The sequence below is a fragment of the Balaenoptera ricei genome, chromosome 4 (genome assembly GCF_028023285.1).
Source record: "Balaenoptera ricei isolate mBalRic1 chromosome 4, mBalRic1.hap2, whole genome shotgun sequence".
In the NCBI taxonomy this organism is placed as follows: Eukaryota; Metazoa; Chordata; class Mammalia; order Artiodactyla; family Balaenopteridae; genus Balaenoptera; species Balaenoptera ricei.
Window position 1 is genome coordinate 88905812 of NC_082642.1, and position 25584 is coordinate 88931395.

Here is a 25584-nt window from a genome sequence, read left to right on the forward strand (position 1 = left end):
GATGGGCGGGTGCACGTTAGGGGCGTGGACACCGCCAAGGCACACCCCGGCCGCACTTAAGGAGCTGAAGGCCAGTGCCAGGGAAGAAGGAGGAAGAAAGCTCCGGCTGCTGTTGACCCACTTGGACCCACACCTAGAAAAAACCCGCGCCAAACCCAGCCCCAGCTAGCTCTAGACTGCGCCATGCGGGGCCCCAGCGTGGCTCTGTGGCTCATCCTGGCTCTGCGCACTGGTGAGACCCCGCCGCCCGGCCCTGGGAGTAGGAGCTGGGCCGGGGGTCCTGGAGTTCTCCAGACACACACACCCACCCACCCACCCAGGAGGGTCCCGCGGGCTGGAAAAAGTGTCCTGAACCTTTGTCTCCCAGGAAAGGGGGGAGGCTAGAGAGGCGCGAGGCGCGAAGAAGGACGGGGGAGGGAACGAGCACTGACCCGGGCAGACCAGGATGTCTGGAGGGCTTCTTGGAGGAAGGAGAGGCGCGGGCAGAGGCGTGGAGTGGAGAGCCCTGGAGTGTCGGGGAGGGGGGAGGTCCGGAGGGTGAATGCTCCTGATGGGCGAGGAAGCCCAAGGAGGGTTTGGGAGCCAGAACGGCTCTACTTCTTCTGAGCCCCCGTGGGGAGGGAGGCGGGAGAAGATTCGGAGGGATTGGAGGGGAGGAGGAGAGAGATACTGCCCGGGAGACGGCTCCAGGGCGCCCTGCACGGATAGGGGGTGGGAGGCGCAGACCGGGACTCCTCGCGTCAGCACGGGCCGCTCCCAAGGGAGTCACGGTCCCGGACGCTGAGACGTGAGGCCGGACCTCCGGGAGGGAGCGGCTCGCGGGGGCCGCGGGCGGAGGCTGCTGGAAGGATGGCTTCAAGCCACCGCTCTGACCTCGTCAGTACGACAAATGGACCTGCCACCCCGGTCCGGGCCCGGCAGTTGCTCGGCCTACCAGGGTGCAGCCTTGGAGCACTAGAGAGGGCGAGGGCACCTCCACATTCCAGGGGGCCACCCGGAGCTGGGGGAGGCGGAGGGGGCCAAAGGGAGGCTGTGGAGGAACCGGCAGTCTTGACCCTTGGGGTGGGGATGGAAAGCACAGGCTGCCTTGAGAGGGTCCCTGGCGGGTGGAAATGGACCCAAAGCCTCAGGTTTCCCAGGAGCACAGCCAAGCCTAGCAGGGCTGGCTGGGAGGGTGAGTGGTGGAGGAGCTCGGGTCTGCAAAGGCAGCAACCTCAGGGAGCTCGGCACCACTTCTGCTGGGCCCCCAGGATCCCCAGATCACGGGACCCAAGAGGGTCCCCATCAGGAGGAGGGGCCTAAGAGGCAGTCCACTGAGGACCTTGTGTCCTGGCTCTACAGAGGTTTACTTACAATGCAGAAGGTGGTTTCCTCATCTGCTTTCTCAGATGACAAAACAGGCTCAGAGAGGTCAAATAGGTTACCTGAAGTCACCAGCTGGAGGAGCAGGAAATTGAACCCAACCTGCTGACTCCTCAGCCTCCCCTTGTCAGGGGCCTGGCACTGTGCCCACAGAGGGTAGGTCTGCAGGGGGCATAAGCACAGATGCTCCAAAGGGTGCAAGGCTCCTCAAGGGCAGCCACAACCTCTTCCCAGTCTCATGTCCCAGTTCATTAGGAGGGCCCAGGGACACCACTGGGTGAGAGAACCCAGTCCAGCACCCTCTTGCTGGAGACGCACAGGCCCAAGAGGGGCAGGAAACAGCCAGTGCTCCTTCCACCCACCAGGCTGTGCTCCAGGCCAGGGAGGGGTGGGCGGGGGAAGCCCAGCTGCTACCTAGGGAAACCCTCCCTGGCCTATGCAAAGGGCCCGGCTCTGAGCCGCGCTGGGCAAGTGCGGGGAGTGCATGGCCCACGCACAGCTTTGCCAGTGAGCCCGGCCCCCTCCCAGCCTATGACGCCTCTTTGTGCCCCAGTACCCCACAGTGAGAGGGCAGGGCTGCTGCATAGGACTGGCTATACGTGCTGACGGGACACATGGGCTGGGGCTGCTGGAGCCGGGCCTCACTGTCCCCCATCCCCAGCACTCGGAGGGATGGAGGTGCGATGGTGCACCATCTCAGACCCGGAGCAGCAGAAGTGCAGTGACATGAGCAAGGCCTTCCAGCAAGCCAGCATCCAGCCCTCCCTCCTGTGCGTCCAGGGCACCTCAGCTGACCACTGCCTCCAGCTCATCACGGTGAGTCCTCTCCCTTCCACTCTGCACAGACGAGAGGGCTCTGACTCAGGAGGGAGCGCACAATGGCCTCATTCACCGGGAAAGGCTCCGGAGTCCTCCCCACCGCCAGGGCCGGTCGATAGGATCTCCTGAGTTTCCCCGGCAACAAGGGCCAGCTTGTTTCCTGCCCAGGCCCTGGGAGGCCCAGGGAGGGCCCTGCTCAGGGCGCCGGTGGGGAAAGGTGTCTGAGAGGCAGAGTTTCCTTGCACAGAGCCCCTCTACATGGGGGACATGACCCGCCCCACCCAGGGGAGCCCAGAGAGCAGACCCCCTCCGTGGCCCATGGCAGTGACTCACTCCTTGGAGTTTTCCAGAACTGGGCTTGTGTGTTTTCTGGGGCAGGAGGAACAGGGCCAGCAGTCCTGGGTGGGTGCATGGTGGGTCGGAGAGCTGTTCTGAGGGGCAGGAGATCTGCTAACTGGCACGGACTAAATTAAGAGGCAGGACTTCAGTACAGGACAAGGTGTGGAGAGAAGCACTGGGGGCAAACACAAGGGGACCCGGGTTTCCATTCCAGCTTAGCCCCTGGTGCGCCCCCAGAGCTAATCCTGTCACCATCCATGTGGCCAAGGGCTTGGGCCAGGCTCCACCGTGAGGGTGGAAACCAATTATGTTGAGCTATCATTTTACCCGTGGACCCCATTTGTGTTTTAAAACAAAAAGGAAACAATTGAAGAGGATATTTGTAGGATTCAATCTGCATCTTAGAGAGAAAACCCGAGAAACAGGTTAGTAGCAGAGGCAGGGAGTTTAGAAACAAGAAAGTGAGGGAGACTCACTTCTCACTACTTTTCATTTTGTGCTATCTGATTTTTAACTATGTGTAGTCCTATAAAATTAATATTTTTTAAATAACATAATTATAAAAACAAGGTGAGCCCTTGGTCCTGGTCGGGGGAGACCCCTAGGCCCTGGCGGGAAGGGGCCTGAGAGGCTGAGCCAGGACAGGGCTCCCAGGCCAGTTGAAGAGGACCACGTGGACCTCCAGGGCTTTTCAAGGGGCCCTGGGCAGGTGTCCCTGAGCTCCTGGCTGAGTGCCCCGGGGGCCAGGCTGCACTGACCCACCTGTTCCCAGCAGGCCCGGGAAGCTGACGCCATCACTCTGGATGGAGGAGCCATTTACGAGGCGGGGAAGGAGCACGGCCTGAAGCCCGTGGTGGGCGAGGTGTATGATCAAGGTCAGAGGGCCAAGTGGGAGGGGGCTCGAAGGAGAGAGGAGGTCACCCAGCAGTATGTCCTTGCTGGGCCCGGCCCGACTCTGCAGCCCCCTAGCTGGTCAGTAGTCCTGTCCCCAGAGCCGGGGGTGCCAGAGACAAGAAGGGCTGACCTGAATTTGTTCTTCCTCATGGGGAGCCCAGCAGCCCCCTAACCGTCACCCACAAGCTGTTACTGAGGGGCTACCCCATGCCTGGTGTAGTGCGGGGCATGATTGCCAGGTGAACGAGGCATCAGTGATGCCCAGCTCCCCGCACTCTCCAGTGCCCTGTCAGATGCAGCGTGGAGTGGGGATGTGGCCAGACAGGAGGTGGTGTCTAGGAGCTGCAGAGCCCAACAGACCAACAAGGAATCCCAGTTCTGCCCCTTCCTGTCATCTTGTGTGACCTTGAACAACTTCCACTTCCTTGACCATAAAATCAGGATAGAGGTCCCTGCCCTGTCACATGGATTAAATGAGCCGGTCTGTGTGCACCTGACACGTGGTGTGTGCTCAGAAATGTGCATTTCATTGCCCCAGCCCTGCACTCACACCAGACATGCCTCTGGCACAGCCTGCCCTTTGGATACCCACCCCTCGCTTCTACCTGTCCAGTGCCTAGCGTCTGCCACAGCCCAGCTCAGCTGTCACCTCCAAAGAGCTCCCCTGGGTCCTCTCACCCCTGCAAAGGGCCGCTCTTTCCTGCTTTCCAGAGCACTGACTCACTCTACAAGGTCCTTTCCCCTCTGTTTTTTTCGTCCTCACCACAGCGAGTCCCCTGAGGCAAGCCTGGTCTTCATCCTTGTATACCCCTGGTGCCTGGTACCCAGCACGGGGCCTCGCTTGGTCACCTGTTGAATTGATGACTGTCAGATGACACAGGACACAGTCCAACCCTGCAAACCAGCCAGGCTTTCCACTCAATGGCCAGAAGCAGCCCTGCCTCGTGGGCCACAAACACAGCTCTTCCTTTTTAATCAATTCAGCACATTCATTGAGCACCTACTACATGCCAGTCATGAGCATAGAGTAGTAAGCAAGAGAACCCATTCCTGCCCTCAAATAGCAAGAGTCACATAGTAAATAAACACCAAAAACTGTAGTTACAAATGTGCTGGGTGCTGTGAAGGAAGTAAAGGCCATGAGGGAGAAGATAAGGGCTGTGGAAGACCGGCTAAAATAGAGCAGACAGGAGGGCTTCTCTGGAGAGGTGACATTAAAGTTGCACTCTGAAAAGTGTCCCAAGTAGAAAAGAGCTTGGTGATCTCAAGAAACTAGAAGGAGAGTGGGGAGTTAGAGAGTGGGACCAGACAGGCAGCTTAGGTTGACAGGGGCCAGGCTCAGGGGTGCAAGAAATAACACTGGCTTGGTTTTCTAGAACTCAGCTTCGTTATGATCATGGGCATCTGACCACCCCCGGGCAGACACGTACATGTCTGTGTGTGATGGATGCCCTCTGGTCATCAGTCCCATAGAGGAGTCATCCCTGTCTTGTCTGAATGGCCTCTTCCAGGCAACCTGTGGCCCAGGGGAATCTTCCGCAAGGCTGTAGACCCTCGCCCACCCACATGCACCCCATTCGGGTCTTGAGTGATTTGGGGCCAAATCGTTCGTGTTTCTCTGCTTCTCTGTGTGTGAGTGAGTGTCTGTGTGCCTGTCTCTCTCTGTCTCTACCCCTTCATCCCTGGCCCAGCACTGAGAAATCACTTTTTCTAATCTGAGGGAAGTCCCTGCCCTGCTCCCTCTGCTTCTCCCAACCACCCTTCTTCGCATAATGTGATACCATTCCCTCACATCCTCTAAGTTCTCCTAAGGGGCTAGACTTCTGGAAAACGAAAGACTTGCAGGCTACTTCTGCTTTTGGTCTGACTACAGAGCTCCCTTGACGTGTGCAAATGTAGACCCGGCTGAGTGCCAGCTGGCTCGGGCAGGACAAGGGGGAAATTAATGAATGAATTAACATCTCAAGATAATAGCTACCGCAGAGGCTGGAGGGGGCGGGGTCTTGTGATACAACACGTGGATTGCACCCACTTGCTCTCTTGGTACTAGAATGCCATGCACGCACACACGTGCACATCCACATACGTGCACGCGTACACACATGCATCCGTGCACACCCCCGCACCCTCCTCCCGCAGCCTTCCCAGGCAGGGTCCCAGCCTCCTTCCCACCCTCACTCCTCTCCTCTCCCCTCCTCCTAGAGGTCGGTACCTCCTATTATGCCGTGGCTGTGGTGAAGAGGGGCTCCCACGTGACCATCAACACCCTGAAAGGCGTGACGTCCTGCCACACGGGCATCAACCGGACGGTGGGCTGGAACGTGCCCGTGGGCTACCTGGTGGAGAGTGGCCGCCTCTCGGTGATGGGCTGCGACGTGCTCAAAGGTGAGGGCTGGCCGCCAGCGGCTTCTCCCGCAGGGGCTCTGCGTTTCCCCTCGTGGGACAGCCTCCCTCCGGGCTCACCTTCACAGCCGCCTCCCCTGGGCCTCCCCGGACCCCTCGTCGATGGCATCACTCCCTCCTGTCCGCTGGCTGGCCTGGTGTTGGCCCCACTTACATTTCCGCCTGGTTGGCTCCTCCAGGCACTCAACCCTCACTCACTCCTCCCGGGGCCCCGGCACAGCCAAGCACGGGGCCTGCAGGCCCACCCCGCGGGAGGCAGCGAATCGCCCGGGAGCACCTCTCCCCTGGTGTAGACGTGGTCGCCCTTGCCACGAATGTGTCCTTAGCTTGACGGGGTCAGAAGCCGTGTTCTTTCAGGACCCAAACAAGCTGCGAACTTGTGCCCAGAAAGCTCACAAGTGGCTAATCAGAGACCCACCACTGATTCTCAGGTGGTGAGAATAGGGCCATCCTGCAAGCAGCGTGTGCCCCGTGAAAGTTGAGCGAGGGCAGGAGGTGCTGAGGGGACCTGGCTGGGAGCCCAGAGCCCTGGTTCTGGTGACCTGGACCCTGTGAGGATGCAGGTCACCTTTTCCTGGACTCCTGCTGGCCACCCAGCTGCGCCAGTCTGAGGTGGCCCCTGACACATGACCACCACCTTCTCAAACTGCCCTCTTGGGACCACACCACCCCTTGAGGAGAGTTTCAGGCGTCCCCAGACCCCTTGTTCCTGAGTGTGCTGCTTCCTGGTTTGCTCTGCACATAGGCGAGCACCTCGTCTCTCAGAGCCCAGACTTCGCTGTGGGTACATGTGAGTTTACACCCTGGCTCAGCGTGACCTGCCCTTAGAAGGATTACTCCACACACTGAACTTCAGTTTCCTCACCTGTAAAATGGGGAAATTAACACTCCAATGCTGTGGCGTTGGGAGGACTGGGATAATCTACACAACATCTTTGCAGAATGCACGGCACAGGGGCTGTGCTCACTGCAGGGAGCTGACGTTATTATGAGCTCAGCTTCCATCCCTCCCGGTCACTGTGGTGCACACACACGTGCACGCATACACATATGCACAAACCCACACACGCACATACACACACGTGTGCACACGTGCATGCATCCGCGGGCACGCCCATCCATGCAGGCACAGACCCACACACTACACACAGACATGCTGCCCCCACCTGCACACACACATACACGTGGATACTCTACCCCCACACAGCACCGCGCACAAGGGCCTGGAAGCCATGTCCTCTCAGACGGCGCCCAGCTGTGGGAGGTTTGCCAGTCATTTGGCACATTTATTAAATATCCACTCCCCTGCGAGGATGCAGAAAGACCAAGAAAGGAACCTGCCCTGGAAGAGCTTGGTTTAGCCGAGCACAGTGCAACTGGCTCACCCTACGTGGCACTAGGGGGTCCTTGGCGCAGGATAAATATTTGCCAGGAGGGTGGACTCGGGGCCTGGGCGCTGGCAAGGGCCCCAGAATCCTGCAGATCCTGAATTCGTCCCCAGCCAGGCCTCCTTCTCTGCTGTTTCCCTCCCCTCCCTGTGTTTTGAGAAGTGTAGTCTATCAAATTAATTATACTCTTTAAGTAATCATTTACTTCCCTACTTTCACTGATTACACGTAACTCCTTCTGAAGTGAAACCCTCAGTGAGAACACTATCTGGCTGATGGTTGTCCTGTGTGGCCATTTGGGGGTAAGCGTTTTATCCCTGAGCCATTTTTAAATAACAGCAGTCACTCTCCGACGCCCACACTTTTGTGGCCCCCGTCTGGGAACCACTGAGCAGATCCAGCGCTCCAGTTTTGCTCAGACTGAAGCCTGGGGAGTCCAGCTGGGTCCCTGGGGAGCCCAGCCCTCCTGACTCCAACCCGAGTGGCCTGAGCGCTCCCTGGAGGATGGGGCGGGGTCTGATGCTGTGTGACCGACCCCCTCTGTCTCTTTCCCACAGCTGTCAGCGACTATTTTGGGGGCAGCTGCGTCCCCGGGGCAGGAAAGACCAGTTACTCAGAGTCCCTCTGTCGACTCTGCCGGGGCAACACCGCCGGGGAAGGGGTGTGTGACAAGAGCCCCCTGGAGAGATACTACGACTATAGCGGGGCCTTCCGGTGAGAGGGGCTGGGACGGGGCCACAAGCGCAGGGGAAAAACACCTCGGCACAGGGAGGGCCCCTGGGGGAGTGGCGATGTCAGCTGCCTCTCATCAAAGCACCCTTTATATAGTCCATGTGCCTGGTTAGTTTAAAAACCTCAAACTGGTATGTGCCAGGCGGGATTTGCTCATAAAATCAACATGTTTGGTATATTTAGAGAAGTAAGGGCTCAGAGAGAAGAAAACGTCCAAAACAGCCTTTGGCTGCTCCCAGGTCCCCGTTCTGGTGTCTGAGACCTGGAGGGAGGATGCTGGAGTTGGGGAGCATGGGGGGGACCCCCGAGGCCTGACGCTCAGGGCTGGCCTCTCTCTGCCCCTGTTCAGGTTGGCACTTTAGAGCAGCCCTCCATGGAGACAAGAGAGTCTCTAACTGCTTGTGGTGCCCTTCCATCTGTCCCCAAAGGAGGAAACACTCGATGGGGGCTGGCATGGGAGTCTCCCAGGTCCCTCTGACTGCCCTGGCCACAGTGTTTCCACCTGGAACCCGAGAGCCTGCTGGGCCCCCATGCCCCAGGGTGTTATAAGGGAAATGCAGTTTGGGGCACAGAGAGAAAAACAGTTCTTGGTCCTCCAAGCCAGAGACTCTTGCCCACCCCATCTCTCCTGGTGTCATCCCCCCAGTCCAGCCCCTGCTTGTCTGCTGGCTGTAGGGACCCAGGCAGCCCCTTTGCCTAGTAGGCCCTGACCTGCCTCCCTCACTGGGCAGTGACAGATAGAGGATCCACGAAGTCCTGGTCCCTTCCACTCAGGGTTTTTAGTATGACCTCAGGGGTCATCTTCAGCACATCCTGAGTGTTAAGGCTGCTGATCAAGCAGCTGCCATATGAGCACCCACTCCTTTCAGGCCCCAAGCTCAGCTGTAGAGGATCTATACGGACTATAAAGGATCTCTCCCTACGGGAGCCACTTTCTCATCCCCACTTTACAGGCGATAGAGGCTAGGAGGGCTCCACCACTTGCCAAAACCACACAGCCAACAAACTGGGGAACTGGAACCCAGGACAGCATGACTGCGAAACCCGTGCCCTCTGTGACCCTACCCCCCATGGCCCAGGCCAGACCTCCCGAGGTGGAGGATGGCAGCTCATTGGTTCCACCTGCGCAGGTGCCTGGCAGAAGGGGCCGGGGACGTGGCCTTTGTGAAGCACAGCACGGTGCTGGAGAACACAGACGGTGAGTGGATGGGCTGCCCCCGGCAGCAGATCTCAGGCCCCATAACCCTCCCTGACAGAAAGAAAGAGGTGGGGCTCACCGATGGAGCTCAGCTGCTCTGTGGGCAAGGGGACCGGGTGAGCGGCTCTGCCCCGCTCTGATACGTTTCTGGCCTTGGGTTCCATTTCCGTGTGAAGATTCTGCTTTTGAAGAACGAAAGTTTGCAAACCTCTGCACTAGCTGTCATCTACTGTCCCTTCCAGCCTTTGGTCCTTTTCCTGAAGAAGCCATCCCTTATCCCTGGACGAGGACTTATTAAAGATGGGTTGGTGTTAGGTGTTGATCCATTATACTGTTGTCATTTTAAAATTTTTAGATTTTGAAATAATTGAGCTTTAGAAAAGTTGCAAGAATAATTCAAAGAACCCCCATTTATTCTTTATCTAGATTCCAGCTTTAAGCATTTGCCACATGGAATTGATCATTCTTTCTGTACGTGTGTGTGTCTTTCTGAACCATTTGAGAATATGTTTGGCCACATCACACCCTTTAATACTTTAGTACATGTTTCCTAAGAACAAGGTGATGTGGACCTCACCACAGTGCAGTTATCAAATTCAAGAAATGTAACATCAACACAATATTTAAGCTACAGTCCACGTTCTAGATTCACTAATTGTCCCAATTCTGTCCTTCGTAGCAATTTTTTCAGGCCAGGGCCTGATCTTTGATCACACATGCTATTTAGCTTTTAGGTTGCTTTAGTTTCCTTTAACTTCGAACAGTTTCTCAATCTTTGTTTTTAGTGACATTGACATTTTTGAAGAGTCAGGCCAGTTATTTTATAGAATGTATCCTAATTTGGATTTGCCTAAGAATCTTCTAGGTTTTTTTTAATTGAGGTATAATTTACATACAGTAAAATGCACCCTTTTTGAAGTACTGTTCTATGAGTTTTGCCAAAAACATACTGTTGTATAACCACCACCACAATCAAGATAGTGACTGTGGCAGACCTTTCACCCCAAAAGTTCCTTCATACCCCTTTCTGGTCAATCCCTTCCAACCTCCTCCCTGATGCCCACCAGTCAGACTTTTGTCTCTACACTTTTGCCTGTTCCATAATGTCTAATCATTTTTTTTTAAAGAATCATTATCTCTTTTTTTTTGTTAATCTTTCCTTTTAAATCAGAAGGTCCATCATATAGTCTGACATTCATGAAGGCAAACAACATGAACCAGATTTGAGAAAAAACTGATCTGAAAAAGGAAACATAGGATTGTCTTCAGAGCAGGACGATCCTATGATGAGTCAAGCAAACGAGAATTTGGAAGATGGAGAAAGAATTAGGGGTGTATTGGGTTAAACCCATCTCTTTTAAAATGTTGATGATAGTCTAAGGAAACCTAAGGAAGTAATTTTTTAAAGAGTTGTCTTCAGGCAAAAAGGTTGGTAAGAGCAAAAGAGTGGAATTGACATAAATGTGCAAAGTAGTGAAGTAATATGGTTTTAATTGTCCCTAGTGAAGAAAAACAGGAGTGGCAGATCGAAATATCTAAATGATGCATTTGTCTCGAGGGAAGGCCAAATGATCCCTTGGAGCTCTACTGCAAAGGTTTTGCAGCAGTTTATAAATAGAGGAAAGTTGGGGAGTGGGGAGAGAATGACACTGAGTAATTGTTGAGAGTGCTATAAATTATCATGCAGTCATTAAAAATGACCTTTATGGACTTTTCCAAACTATTACTCTCTTGGTTTTCTGGTTTATTTTTAAATAGTGAATAGAGTGTTCATGATCCCACAAATTATCTTTTTCCCTCCTATTTTCTAGCAGAGGTTGATCCTCCTCATTTTAAAATTTAAAAGTCATTAAAATATTGTTATGTAGGGCCATCTGTGGTATATCTTATTGCATGAGTTACAATCCTTGAAATTCGTCTTCTTAATATTCCTATTTGGTGTTGATATTCACTCTTACAAATGAGTTTTATGGAAAGCTTCCAGTAAAAATATTTTTAAATAAGTAGGATGCAAAATTGCCTATCATGTATGTCCTTAACCATATTTAAAATAGTTAGAAAATAGAATAGAAAAAAAGGACATGGAGGAAAAAGACCAAAATATTAATAGCTGGAGTTGTGACTGAAGCTTTGGGAATTTACCCTCTTCTCTCTGGGCCACGATTCTGGTGAATTCTGTCGGGGTTTGTTTCCACCATGGCCCCCGCGTCCCCTGCCCTCTGCTCAGGGCTAAATTTAGTGCCAGACGGTAGTGGTGAACTCCTGACACATTCCTCTCTCTCATCCTAAGCTTCTCTTACTTTCTTACTCTTTTTACCTTTAATGAGCAGTTCTGTTTATATATATTGTGTTATTGTCAGAGATCTCAAATCCATTTTATTACTAGAAATTGGTGACAAATAAAAAATGTAAGTAAATAGACACAGCCTACAGAGACACCTGGTTTTGTACGGTGCAGCCACCAAGCTCCTCTTCATTCTGAGTTCTGGTCTCACCTCCTGGTGTGGTTCTGGGTTCTCACTTCTTGGTGTGGTTCTGGTTCTCACCTCCCGTAAGGGTTTCCTTTCACTGTGGGCCTGTGGCCATGAAACCCTAAGCTCTCCCCAGGCTCCCTCTTGAGGGTCCTGCCTGATGTCCCCACCAAGCCCCACCCAGGACAGGAGTTGGCTCACCACAGGATTCCCATCTTCCCAGGGAAAACCCTGCCCTCCTGGGGCCAGACGCTGCTGTCACAGAACTTCGAGCTGCTGTGCCGGGATGGCAGCCGGGCTGATGTCACTGAATGGAGGCGATGCCACCTGGCTCGGGTGCCTGCTCATGCCGTGGTGGTCCGAGCCGACACAGACGGGGGTCTCATCTTCCGGCTGCTCAACGAAGGCCAGGTGAGTTCAGGGCACCCTACACAGCTTCTCAGGGTGATGCTGGACCTTCTCGTCTCTCACCGGGGTTGGAGCTCAGAGCCATCCTGGGGCTGGGCCAGCCAGACTAGGAGGGGCAGGACCCAGAGGCCCTCCCCTGGGACAGACCCCAGCTGGGGAGCCAGACCTCTGTGGCCTTCAACCTCAGGCCAACTCAGAGTGAAGAAGGGACCAACTGTGCCAGCTGGCAGCGAGGAGGGCTGGCCAGAGTGGGGAAACCAGGGGACTCAGGAACCCCTCAGAGAAAGCTCCTGGTACTTGTGGCGCTTAAAACCAAAATCAGAACATATGAGCAAATAAACTAGATGTCAAAGTATACCATTCATTAAATGTGGTGAATAATGTTTTGCTGAAGCCGCTGCTTACAAGAGCAGCAAGTTTCTGCCCGTGGGCCACACCAGCTTTAGTTAGTTTTGCTCATCCATACCACCGGTGCTCAGCCCCACTGCTTGTGCTGAGTACCATCGCACACCTGGGCCACGAGCCACGTGTTCAACCGGCTGAGTATGAGAAGGCAGAATGCACCGGGGGGAGCACAGGGGAAGGAGGGAGGCGGAGCCTCACCTGGTCCTCAGAGTGGGCACCTGGCCTGAGAGCCCAGGAAGAAGGAAATGGTGGCTGAACTGGGAGGAAAGGATTCGCCCCTGCAGCTCCTCACCAGCCCACACCCCAACCCCTTGACACACAGCGCCTGTTCAGCCATGAGGGCAGCAGCTTCCAGATGTTCAGCTCTGAGGCCTACGGCCAGAAGAACCTGCTGTTCAAAGACTCCACCTCCGAACTGGTGCCCATCGCCACGCAGACCTACGAGGCATGGCTGGGCCGCGAGTACCTGCATGCCATGAAGGGTCTCCTCTGTGACCCCAACCGTAAGTCCAGCTGTCTCTTCTCCCGCCGGCCCTCGCCTCACCGCAGGCGTGGCCAGGTCTTCTGGAGAGGTGGCCAAAGGAGGACACTCACCCCAGAAGGTGTGTGTGTCTCTTGGCCTCGATGGGAACCTGTTGCTTCCACCTTCCTGCCTCTGGGGGTAGGGGAAGAAGACTCTCTGGAGTCGCATGGCCTGCTGTACCCTGGAAACCCCACCTGTTCCAGGGGGTGGGATCCAGACCCGAAGGGTCTCCTTGCCCCTCCATACGGAATGTGTCAAGTCCTGTCATTCTCCCTCCACCGTGCCTCACTCCTCCTCACCACATGGCCACAGCCCTGGCTCTGGCACTCTCTCTCTCCTGGACCCTTAAAGTAGTCTACAAATGGCTTTTGCATCTATCCCCCCCACCGCGTATCCACCACCTACAGCCAGGGAGATGGTATGCCAGGCCTGAGTTGTATACATGACAGCCATGATCTGCCTCGAGCGTCCTCACAGCCCCTTGAAAGAGGTTCAGTGGTCCCCTTTCTGGGTAAGAAAACAGGATCAGGTGGTGAAATAACTTACCCCTGGTAGCTAACCAGGGAAAGAGCCAGAATTTCCCTTGGGTGTGGCTCCAGGCTCCTCCTGCTGAGGGCCAGCCCCGAGGCAGGCCAACGTGACCACACGCCCACGCCCACGCCCACACAGGGCTGCCCCACTACCTGCGCTGGTGCGTGCTGTCCACGCCCGAGATCCAGAAGTGCGGAGACATGGCTGTGGCCTTCAGCCGGCAGAGGCTCAAGCCGGAGATCCAGTGTGTGTCCGCCGCGTCCCCCCAGCGCTGCATGGAACAGATCCAGGTGGGAGCCGTGTCGAGAGGGGCAGAGCGGGCCAGGTGGGTGGGCAGGGGCAGTGCCTGGGATGGTCGGTCCTTCCCGGCCCTCCCTCTGTCCCACCTGGTCTGGAGGACACAGGGCAGCCTGGGGAGGAGAAGAAAGTCTCCCGTGACAACGCCACAGAGGAGGGGGAAGAGGAAGTGGCCGCAGGAAACAGCCACCCCACCCGGGGGGCGGGGCAGAGGGGGGCTCCCCCGCACTGAGCAAGTGGGCAGGGGGCAGAAGGACCGTGAGACTGGCTCAGCTTGGCGCTAATGACCCTGTGGCCTTGGGCAAGCCCCTTCCCCTTTCTGAGTCTCAGTTTCCCCTTGTGCACAATACGGGGTGGCCTTGGCTCATCATTTATTAAACTGCAAGCCAGTCAGAAATACGTTTTCCATCAATCACAGTCTAGTACACAGAAACTGTTCTTTCAGATATAAACATGTAAAAACATGTATTCGCTATAGAGAGATATGAAGCCAAACAGTACTTACCTTTACTAAGTACAATGTGCGCTGATAGTCTCTGGGGTAGTCTATCCTAGTCTTTTTTTTTTTAAGCTTGTCATGGCCCATTAAATTGACTAAGCCTTCGTTAATATGCCTGCCACCTGTAGTTAAAAGCACAGGCCATGTCTCTGAAAGCCCATTCAGCCCTGTCCTGCTTCGCTTCTCTGACTGGAGACTGAGACCAGGAGTGGGAGACGCGCCTGAGGCCCTGCAGTCAGGGATGAAGTCCTACGGGGTTCTCCTCCACCCCTGGGTTCCTGGACTCATTTCCTCCTGCTTTTCAAGAGCTACTAGGTGGGAGCTGATGGTGAGGAGCCCTTTTCAAGGTGGTCCCCGAGTGCAGGCCAAGTCACAGCCCCTCAGGTGTGTCCACCCTGCCCCAGCCAGGCAGCACATGACTTGAGAAGAGGCGAGTGGGCAGGAAGGACAGGGGCCCGGGATGGTGACGCTAACAGTCTCATAAGCACGCACTTCCTATGTACCTCGCACTGTGCTAAGCCTTCGTGTGGGTTTCCTCTGTTAATCCTCACGACGACACTCTGGGGTGGATATGATTACTATCGTACGTGGAGACTGGGGCTGGGAGAGGCTGAGGAAGTAACTTGCCCCAGGTCACCCAGCTCAAGGGTGGGGGAGCCCCTATCCCCAGGGGTTGACGAGAGCTAGATGTGGCACCGAGGGAGGGGAGACCAGCGGGGATCGAGGAAGGGGGACTTAGCGGTGGGGACTCTTTTCCTAACCCTGGGCAGACTGTCCTGTGGAGGAGAGGCTGTTCCAGGGGCACCAGAGAAGGGAGAGATGCAGGGAGATGCAACTGTCTCCAGGCACAATCCTTCTCTCCACCTGAGCTCACAGAGGGCCAAGGGGCTGCACAGGGGCCTGTGGGGAGAGGAGTAGATTTGGGGGGTCCCTGAGAACCCCAGCCAAAGGCTCAGAGATCCTCAGTTCTAACTTCTAAGGTTCTCAGAGGTGATGTCCAGTGTAGCTCTAACACCCATTTCCTGTCTGACCACAGTGATGCAGGCAAGGAAGGGTCAGCTGGCCCAACCCCTGGGCTGTGGGTTAGGGTCTGGATTCCTCCCCGGCACCACACCACTGTGGACAAGGTCTGCGTGGGAGCAAAAGGGGTCCCCCAGAGAGGCACCCTCCAGGCTCAAAACATCAATGCCACTGCCCGTTATTCCATCGTCATAACCTCACGCCTCTGGCCCTGAACAGCGTCGGGCACCTTCCTGGGGTGCCGGTGTCCCCTCTGTCCCCGGGGCCCAGCTTCTCCCCTTGGGGTATGGCCTGATTATCAGTTAACCTCTTGGCAGGGTCTGAGGAGCCAGCTGTCCAGAGACTTCAGAAGGGACACGCGGGGTGGGGTGCAGGTGACCTGGAGGGCTCTAGAGGTTTCCGAGGGAGGAGGGTCCTGGGCCCCTCCTGCTGGCTTCTGAGGCGGGGCTCCATCCCTCAACCCTGGAGCCTCCTCCCACAGACCCTGAGACTGCCGTCTTTTCAGACCTGGCTCCTTCTCCGTTCACACAGGCATTTGAGAAATATGCCCTGCAATCGTGCTGTGTGCCAGCCCTTGGCCAGGTGCTAGGAAGGCAGTGCAGCGCCCCAGCTCTCTGAGGCTGGCAAGCCGTGGGGAGACCCACACCGAGCACGAGAGCAGGCATTGTGCTAGGTTCTGCTCAGAACAGGGCCTGGCAACAGGAGACCCTCAGAAAACACTTGCTGAAAGATTGAAAGACACCCATGAATGGGAATGCTGGTGGTGGTTTGTCTCAGGCCTCTGGTCCTCCAAACACCTCTCTTGCCTGCCCATCTTCACAAGGAGAGGAAGGGGCAGATAGGGCAAGATGGGGTTCCCAGGGGAAGGGAGCCTGAGGCCAAAGCCCCCGAGAGACCCAGCCTTGGCACCTCTGCCAGATCCCGACACCCAGAGCTGCGCTGGGGCCCACTCGAGCCTGGCCACTCTTTCTGTCCCCCTGCAGGCTGGGCAAATCGACGCTGTGACCCTGAAGGGCCAGGACATTTACACAGCGGGGAAGAGATACGGCCTGGTTCCAGCAGCCGGGGAGCACTATGCCCGTGAGTGCAGCTGCCAGCCACCTGGCCTCGGCTGGGAGGTGGTTGATATTTTTATATTTATAAAAACGACTCATCAGAGCCTTTCTCCCCGGGCCAGTTGCTGTCTGTCACAGGCAAGCCACTCTGGCCCCCGGCACAGTGTGCCCAGCCAGTCACTGGAAGTCTGGCAGGCTTTGGAGAACTTTCTGTAAAGGGTCAGAGAGTAAGCACTTCAGGCTCTGCAGGCCACATACAGACTCTGCTGCATGTTCCTCTTCTTCTTCTTTTTTCTTTTTAACAACCCTTTAAAAATATAAAAATTATTTTTAACTTGCAACTCAGGCTGTACAAAAACAGGCTGAGTAATTTGCCAAGCCCTGAACTAGAAAGCCTCCTTGGCCTCTTCCGTCCAGACCGTATGGCTCACGGAAGGTGGCCCTGGGACCCTCCTTCCTGTCGGCTCATGAACACCTTCTCAGTGGCCTGGGCCAGGGCCCAGGTGCTCTGTGCTGAGGTCTAGTGACCTCAGGTCTCCTCCACTTGGACGTGAAAACTCTCTCATCTTAGGGAAAGCGCTTCTGCAGCCTCAGCTATGCCTCCACCTTTCTCCCAGGGGGTGAGAAAAATACCACCTGAGTGTAAGGAAAGAAACAAATTCCTCTGGGTGAAGACTGTTGGAGGGTGCACAGAATGCTGAAAAGTGGAGCCCCACAGGCTGCTTCTCAGCAGTGAGGGGACACGCAGGGGTCCCTTTGCTGGATGTGCGCCCTGAACACCCACACGGCCCTTGGCCTGGGCGCTCCTGAGCCCAGGCAACCAAGGCCTAGTACCAGTGGGTAGAGGCGTATGGGACCAGGACCACTGCTCTGAGGTCAAGAGTGGCAAGAGGGAACAGGTTTGAGGGAAGAAGCGCCCCGTTGGGATCCGGCCCTGACTCTTGCTCAGCCGAGGCCACTAAGCATTTGATGAGGGGCCTCACTGGTGTCCCCTCCCCCAGCGGAGGACAGGAGCAACTCGTACTTCGCGGTGGCCGTGGTGAAGCGGAACAGCTCCTATGCCTTCACCCTGGACGAGCTGCGGGGCAAGCGCTCCTGCCACCCAGGCTTCGGCAGCCCTGCAGGCTGGGACATCCCTGTGGGCGCCCTTGTGCAGAGGGGCTACATCCGGCCCAGGGACTGTGACGTCCTCACAGGTACCATCCTCTATAGACACACAGATGTGCAAGCTCTTCTTTGGGGTTGGCTGGCGTCAGGGCCAGCTCTGAGGGCTGGGGTCCTCTCCCAGCAGGACCCCACAGAAGGCAGCCCCAGAGAGATTTCCTCTTCCTCCTTGACATGCCCCTTGCTCTTGGGAAGGCTGGGGAATATTCTTGGCTACGCTTGACACAGTCAGGGGTGTCTGGTTCTGTCGAAGGTGCCAGTGCCCCTGCCCACTTACTCGCTCAGAGTGGAACAGTTCCAGTGGGCGTGGGGAGCAAGGCGAGTGCACTGGCCCTGGGCCTGGCTGTACCACCGTCCAGTCATGGGCTGTCCCCCTGGGCATCTGGGGGACCTTGTTGGAAAGTGGCCAGCCATCTGTATAAGTGCTGAAGAAGACATGTTTACCAGGCACCCACCATATGCCATACGCAGGGCCCTCCCTGGGTGTTAAATCATGCACATTCCTGGTGAAGGGAAGGCAGGAGGAAGCTGGCTGCACACACACCTCTGTCCTGGCTGGCACCTCCGAGGAAAAAAACACATTTTTTTTCTAACCACCCACACAAGCACATGTAAGGGGTTAGAACTGGCTGCTCCCACCCCTAGACAGCTGCGCGGCTGCTCTGACTGGAACAGAAGAGTTTACGAGGTAGCGAGTTCCCCGTCCCTGAGGGAGTTCAAGGGAAGGCTGGGCGGCCACTTACCAGGGGTTGTCAGTGGGGGTTCCTGTATCTAGACAACGTCTGCAATGCCCCCGTCCCTGTGATCCTCCCAGGAGGAGACACGCCACTCTGAGCCGGGTGGGCACTGGAGCGAATGGGTGGCCTTGAGCCATGGGGCAGGCCAGTGGGCAGATCTGTGCGGGCAGCAGCCCACCCATGTCCCCCCTGGCCGCCCTTTCTGCTGCCGGCCCCTCAGCACAGCCCTTCCCCTCTGCCCCAGCGGTGAGTGAGTTCTTCAGCGCCAGCTGTGTGCCCGTGAACAACCCCAAGCACTACCCATCCTCGCTGTGCACACTCTGCGTGGGAGACGAGCAAGGCCGCAACAAGTGTGTGGGAAACAGCCAGGAGAGGTACTACGGCTACAGTGGCGCCTTCAGGTACCTGGCGGGCCGGGAGGGGTGTGGGGAGGTGGTCCTGGGGCCAGGCACAGGGGTGGGACCTTCTGCCGACACCTGTCTTGGCTTCTTGTGTGGCAGGTGCCTGGTTGAGAATGCAGGGGACGTTGCCTTCGTTAAGCACACGACTGTCTTTGACAACACGAATGGTATGTGATGGTGCTGGGAAACGGCAGGGCCAGATTCTGGTGGGGCTGTTCCCCATCTCCAGCAGAATCCAGGCGCTAGATGGTGCTGGGACTGTGGGCCAAGTGGCAGCCAGGAAAGACTGAGTCTAGAAGGCTCTGCCCCTTGGGGATCCCAGGAGCCCCAAAGGCCGAGCGGTAAGAACAGACCTCAGGCCACGTATCCAAATGCACAGGTCACATGACAGTCTTTATTTGTCTGGAACCAAATCCCCATTCCACTGAAATGGTAGAAACTCAATCAATTTGGAGAGAACCCCTTCTGGGGTGTTTATGTGGCACCCAGGTGTGTGGGTATGGGTGGCAGGGGCCTCTCTCCCCAGGGTTATCAGTGCACATCAGTATCTGGTGTTTGGTCCTGAACAGGTCAATGCCACGTGCAGGGAAATCACTCTGCAGCCCCCAAGCCGTGTGAGGCAGGGCACACCCCCATTCACATCATACAGGTGGTTTTTTTCTCTGGAGTCACCTTCCTGGGCTCCACCCGGGAAGAAGAGCCCAGGAACTCCTCCAGGACCCCTAAGCCCCCACCTGAGGTCCTATTGGGGTGCAGGCCCTTGACCGTGCATCACTCCCCTGCCCCATCCTGTTCTCCCTCCTCAGGGAATCTATCCATTTTGAAGACTGAAAGCTGTTTCCCTTCAACACTTTATTGTTTGCATTTTCTATATACCCTGCCTACACCCCAGGCTTTGAAACCCCAAACACTGGAGGTTAAGTCTTCTCCACTCTGTCCTAACACATCTCTTCCCAGGAACTCAGGGCAGAAAGGCAGAGGGCCCGAAGGGGAGGAGGACATTGGCGAAGGGAAAGCAAGACACGCAGGGAAAAAACATCAGTCAGTATTTCAAAACTCAGATCCCACCCTGCCTATGAAAGTCACTAAGCTGTAGACCAGTTGCCCCAACAGAGCTGGAAGTGTTCCAGGCCCTGTTGCCATACCCCCCCTCCCCTGCCAACCTCCCACCAAGAACACTGGGGATCATCCCCGAGAAGAAGGGAACCACGTGCTCCTGCAGGAGCTGTGAGCCCTGCCTGGTCCCAGCCTGTGCCCTCTGGGGTCCTGGGCTGAGGGCCAGGGAGGAGGCGGGGCCCTTCCGAGATTCACCTGCAGTGAGGTGACCACCTCCCAGGGCCACTCAAATTCTTTTATCTCTGCTTGTGAGCCCACCTGAAGTTCCTCCTGGAAATACAGGAAGACATAAAAACAATGTGATTCCTAAGAGTAGTGTTTGTCAGGAAGCCTTCGGACCAACCACCTGCATCAGAATTACTGGGTTGCTAGTTTAAAATGCAGATTCCTGGGCCCCATTCTAGACCTACCTGATGAGATTCTTTGCAAGGAGGGGCCTTTGAAACTGCATCTTACAGATCCGTACTTGATGTTATACCTCTTCTGGCTTGAGAACTTCAGCTCTTAGGGGAGGAGCCAATCCCACCCTGAGACCTGTAACACACAGATGGAGTTCTTTGCCGGGGAGTGATTAAGAGCCTCAGTTTCTCCACCTGTAAAATGGGAGTGATCATACAGTGCAGAGTTACATAGTGCAGACTTCCTATTCCCTACGAAAAACCTTATTAGCCCAGCTGGGTTCTCTCACCCTGGTAATAGAGCAGAGCAATTGAAGAATGGAGAGGGCTGGGGAGCTGGCCAGATATCACCACCCCTCCCCAGCCAAGGATTTGGGGATCCCCGAGGAGAGCAGCCTCTCTCTATTCCTCTCCCTGCCTCTGCTCCATCCCCTCAGGCCACAATTCTGAGCCCTGGGCTGCTGAGCTCATGTCGGAGGACTACGAGCTGCTGTGTCCCAATGGGGCCCGGGCCGAGGTGACCCAGTTCGCTGCCTGCAACCTGGCACAGATACCGTCCCATGCTGTCATGGTCCGGCCGGACACCAACATCTTCACTGTGTATGGACTGCTGGACAAGGCCCAGGTGAGCCAGGGCAGGGGCTGCCTCACTGGGAGGAGGGTGACAGAGGGGAGCCAAGCCCCCGGGTCGCCTCAGTCTACCTGGAGCAGACTTCAGGAGAAACTGAGGAAGCCTGAGGGAAATTCTGTGATGTTCACTTAGCCGAAGCCATCCCTCCAACCACTGTGCCCTCTGTCACCTACATCATTAATTTTCCCTTCTCAGCCGGACCATTCTCACCAACATACAAACCTGCTGTTATTTCTACCATCTCGTAAAAACAAATGAACCCTCTTTTGGCCTCACATCCCCTTGTAGCCGTAATCCCACTCCCTTTTACAGCAAAACTCCTTCAAAGAGCCATCTCTACTCTGGAGTCATCGATTCCTCCTCTCCTGGTCTCTCTTAAGGATGGAGACTACTCTGGAGAGGCCCCACCAGGGCCCTGAAACTGCCCTGGTCAAGGTTGCAGTGACCCATGTTGCTAAATAGAGCGGCTGTGTCTCAGTCTGCCTCTCCCTGACCTCTCAGCAGCATTGGCTGCAGCTCCCTCTTCCTGAAGTTCACCTCCTTCCTGGACGAAGTTCCCCCCCTTGGTTCCCAGGGACCCACGCTTGCCTGGCTCCCCTCCTACCTCTCTGGCCTCTCCTCCCAGTCTCCTTTGCTGGTTCTTCCTCGTTTCCCTGGCTGGTAACCACCGGAGTGCCCCAGGGTTCAATCCTAAGCCCTCTTCTCTGTCGGCACCTACACCCATATCGATCTCGTCCAGCCACAGGTCATTAACTACAGTCTATATACTGATGACTCCTAAGTGTACATCCTCAGCCCTGCTTCAGTCCCACCCTTTAATCTCAAACTTGCATCTTTAACAACTACCTACTTGACATTTCAATTTCTAACAGGCATCTTGAGCTGAACAAATCAAAGTTGGACTCCCCTTTTTCCCTCCGTCTTCCCCACTTCAGTGAATAGCAGCTTCAGCCTTTCCATTTCCTCAGGGGTCAGCTCAGACTCCTGTCTTCCTCTCACACTCTACTTCCAGTGCATCAGCAAATCCTATTGGCCTAAAAACAAATACCTAAAATTTGAACCCAGACTGTCTGACAGCAGGGCCCCTGGTTCCCAACCTCCCCCTCTACGCACCCCCGACCTGACATAGGCTGAAACTGACCTCCTTTCCCTCCACCCATAAGCGCCACAGACTCGCAGAGCCAGCTGGCTCTCCAGGCCAGTTCGTAACCTTTGAAATGATGTTTGCTCTCATCTTCCCCACAGAGTCCCTCTGTCCCAGGAGTTCTTGACTATGGGTCCCTGGGCTTCCCCACGGGTCCCCAAACCCTCTGAAGTGATGTGGGGGAGGAGCCCTGTGTAGATGTGCCCTTTTCTGGGGAGAAGGCTGAGAGCTTTCATCAGATCCTCAAGGGGATCCGTGAGTCCCCCCAGAAAGATCAATAACCACCTTACTCTTTCTTTCCCCCTTGATTGGTATTTAAAAGCTGACATAAGCATTCGTCCATGTCCTCCTGATGTCCTGTGTGTATTCATAATTTCTCACATCCCTTCTGGCCGCTTTAGTGACTCTCTGAGGGCGGGAGCCATAGCACACTCACCCCAAGGACCCCCAGCAAGGGAAGACAACAGCTGCTGCAAGAATCTCTTGGGTGCTAGGAGGGTGGGTTAGTAAAGGATATTTAACTTACCTAGTACCTCCTTAGTACTAGTGACAGAACAAAGGGCTCTCTTATGAAATCATTTGGGTTTGGGGTAAAGGACACCCATCAGATAGAGTGAGGAAGCCTGGTAGAAGAGGTTGAGGGGTGCTGAGCAGGTTTAGCAAACCCCTCGGTGATCTCAACCACATCATCTCTCATTTCTGGGTCCTTCTGCGTGTAAGGCTCGGGCTTCAGTTCTGTATCCAAGAGCTGGTTTGGTGTGATGTTTCTGAATGGCTGTCTTACTGTGGCGGCTATGGTCATCTCTTCCTCCAAATCTGCTTTGGTAACAGAGGTCAATGAGTTGTCAAGCTTATGATTTCCAAGCGGAGTCTTGGCACCTGACTTTCCTTGCTCCTTGGTGTATAAAGCAGTCAGTGGCAAGTGATACCCGGGTGACCATTTGTGAGCCCAGATGCAAAGCAGGTCTGCTGTGTGCTTCCAGGACCTGTTTGGAGATGACCACAATAAGAATGGGTTCAAAATGTTCGACTCCTCCAACTATCATGGCCAAGACCTGCTTTTCAAGGATGCCACCCTCCGGGCAGTACCTGTGGGAGAGAAAACTACTTACCGTGACTGGCTAGGCCCCGACTACATGGCGGCTCTGGAAGGGATGCTGTCTCAGCAGTGCTCAGGCACAGGTAGGGCGCGACAGGCGGGTTCACACCCCACGGAGGAAGAGTGGGCACACTCCCCGGGCATCTTTCTAAGCCTTTCACCCAAAACCTTGAGTGAACTGAAGGGCACTCTGGGTCTTTGCAGACGATCAAGGTGAAATGTCCTGGGAGGGTCTGAAACACTGGCTGTGGAACCCAGACAGACCTGGATGATGATTATAAATGCTAGAAATAGTCACCCGAAGAGGATTCGGGCAACGGCATAAATATACATGTAGTATAATTGTGAAAGAAATGAATATGTAAAGAAACCAGGGGAAAGAAAAATTGTAATAGGGTAGCCAGAGGGAGCCTGAGGTGAGTTTAGTGCCCGAAACTATGCTGCATCTAGTCCTGCACATGAGTGCCAGCGGGCCACAAGCGCGGCACTCGGAGGCCTTAACCGCCTGTGTTTAATCCCTCAGCGATCGTTGCCTCCAGCGTCTCCCTGCTCCTGCAGCTGCTCCCGCTGGCCCTCACGGCCAGCCTCCTCCAGCCCTGCCTCTGAAGCTGCTCTGGGCAAGCCTCGCCCTCCCTTGGAAACCTATTCAGAAATCTCCCTAGATAAGGCTGTTCTCCTCAGTAAATCCAGTTAACACTGCTCAGAGGGAAACGTGTGCCGGGAGAGGAAGCATGAGAAACCACAGAGCTCCCCAGGGCTGCGATTCCAACACTGAAGCTTCTGTGATCGCTCCAGAGCGGGATAAAGAGGGATGTTACAGCAAAGCCCCCCAGCTGGACTGAGCAGGTCTCTCCCTCCTGCTGGAACCCAGCCGCTGCCTCCCCGGCGCCGCCTGTCCCTCCGCTACCTGAGGTGGTGCGCTGGCCCACCTCCCAGTCACGTCCCACCCACAGGCTGGTACAGCCGCTGCCCCGCAGATCTGCAGGCTCCCACCACACAGATCCTCACCAGCCTTGGCTTTGGAAGAGACTGGTTGCCAGGGAAACAGGCTGAACCCGAGCTTCCCACACCACCCTCTCTGCTGGAGCTTGCCCTGCTGAGCCGCCCAGGGGGCCTGCTGAGATGACAGGCCTGCCGGCCCCTCCCTGACAGCTCCCACCTCCCCCTCTGGAGGAGGGACACCACAGCCAGCACCTCCCGTCAGCCCCCGCTCCGTCTGTCCTCTGGAGTCCCCGTGCCAGCCTCCCCCCCAGGATGCTGTGTCTGTTCACCAAGGCATCACCAGATGAGGCTGGAGCCGGACCCCCCGAGGAGGCGGAGCTGCTGGGCACATGCAGCCCTTCGTCCTTGTCTTCTGCGGCTCGGCGTGGCCCAGACCACCGGGCCCCTGACTGTGCTGGGCTGGGGAGGGCAGGGAGGCCAGGGCTGGACCCTAGGGGTGAAACCCTCAAGGGGTCCTAGGACAAAGGAAGTGCTTCTCAGTATTTTTACTAGGTGGGGGCTTGATGCAGGGTTGGGGGCCTAAAGTCTTGCCTAAATACCTGTCTGTGGTAAGGACAGCAGGCCTCAGAACCGGACGTGCTCTGTGTGCCCTGCCCTTTGGTGATTCAGCTGCACCCGGCTCTGTCCTGGGGCTAAGCCCAGTCAGCAGGAATCCCCCCCCCCCCCCCCCCCCCCCCCCCGCTCCTGTGTTTGCTCCCCTTAGGCGGCATCTCAGATTATCCCCTCCTACCCCAGCGTGATGTCCACTGCTCTGGAGCTACTCCTGTAGCTCTAGCAGCGGTAGTTTCTTCCAGACTGAAGGGTTCAGCCTCTAGGGCGGCCCAGTAACCTCCAGGCCCTGGAGCAGCAGGTGGCCCTGGTCGCTAAGGCAGCACGAGGCCCTCTGAAGGGCCAGGAATGGGAAGATGCCGTTCTCTTTGTCAGAGGAGCTACAGGCCAGGTGAGGTGCTGCGAGGAGCTCCGTCTCCTCAGCTGTGAGCCCGGGGTCTCCTTGCCCAGCCGTGCACTGACTAGGCCCGAGGGCCACTCACTCCAAAGGAAGGGTCCCTCCTTCCCATCCCCTTCGAGTCAGTGGAAAGTGTCTGGAGCGGGTCTCCATGATCACCACGGTTGTCTGAGGAGCAAGAAAAAGTTTCCAGAACTGCCAGCTCTTACTCTGAACTCTGCTCCCTGAAAAAAGTAAGAAGCAAGAGAAGAAACAGGAGCGAGCCACCCTCGTCAGCAGACGGGGAGCTGCGTGGGCCTGGAGCCATTTGCATCTCAGTCTGCGGGGGATCTGGGGATGCTGATGACAGGCTGGGCTCCCAGCACTTCGCCGCCACCCGTGGGCGCTGGGATGGATCCCTTCCACCCTCAGCGGGGAGCGAGGCCGCCGGCAGTGTCCCGGCCGTGGTCACACGGTCCCGAGGAGTCCTGGCCCCCGCCCCACTGTGAGGAGCCAGGAGGAACCGGCTTCGGCTACCCAGTGTGTACCCTCTTCACTGGGGGAGCAAGTGATTCTTCTCTGACCTGACGATTGTTTGATTTTTTTTTTTTTTTTAAGGGAGA

General features: G+C 56.0%; 1 protein-coding gene across 2 annotated transcripts; it reads left to right on the plus strand.

Annotated features, from left to right (window-relative positions):
• Positions 1-68: 68 nt before the first annotated feature.
• Positions 69-24691, plus strand: MELTF (melanotransferrin). Of its 2 annotated transcripts, none has more exons than XM_059920825.1 (16): positions 69-232; positions 2024-2178; positions 3296-3395; positions 5617-5799; positions 7763-7919; positions 9068-9135; positions 11830-12017; positions 12742-12922; positions 13612-13763; positions 16273-16369; positions 17346-17540; positions 18466-18646; positions 18746-18813; positions 20598-20785; positions 22919-23117; positions 23558-24691. In XM_059920825.1, the coding sequence occupies exons 1-16, from the start codon at positions 184-186 to the stop codon at positions 23638-23640; spliced, it is 2244 nt and encodes a 747-aa protein (XP_059776808.1). In that variant the 5' UTR covers positions 69-183; the 3' UTR covers positions 23641-24691. The 2 variants fall into 2 exon arrangements, with proteins under 2 accessions (XP_059776808.1, XP_059776811.1); XM_059920828.1 differs by having other exon boundaries at positions 18490-18646.
• Positions 24692-25584: the final 893 nt, after the last annotated feature.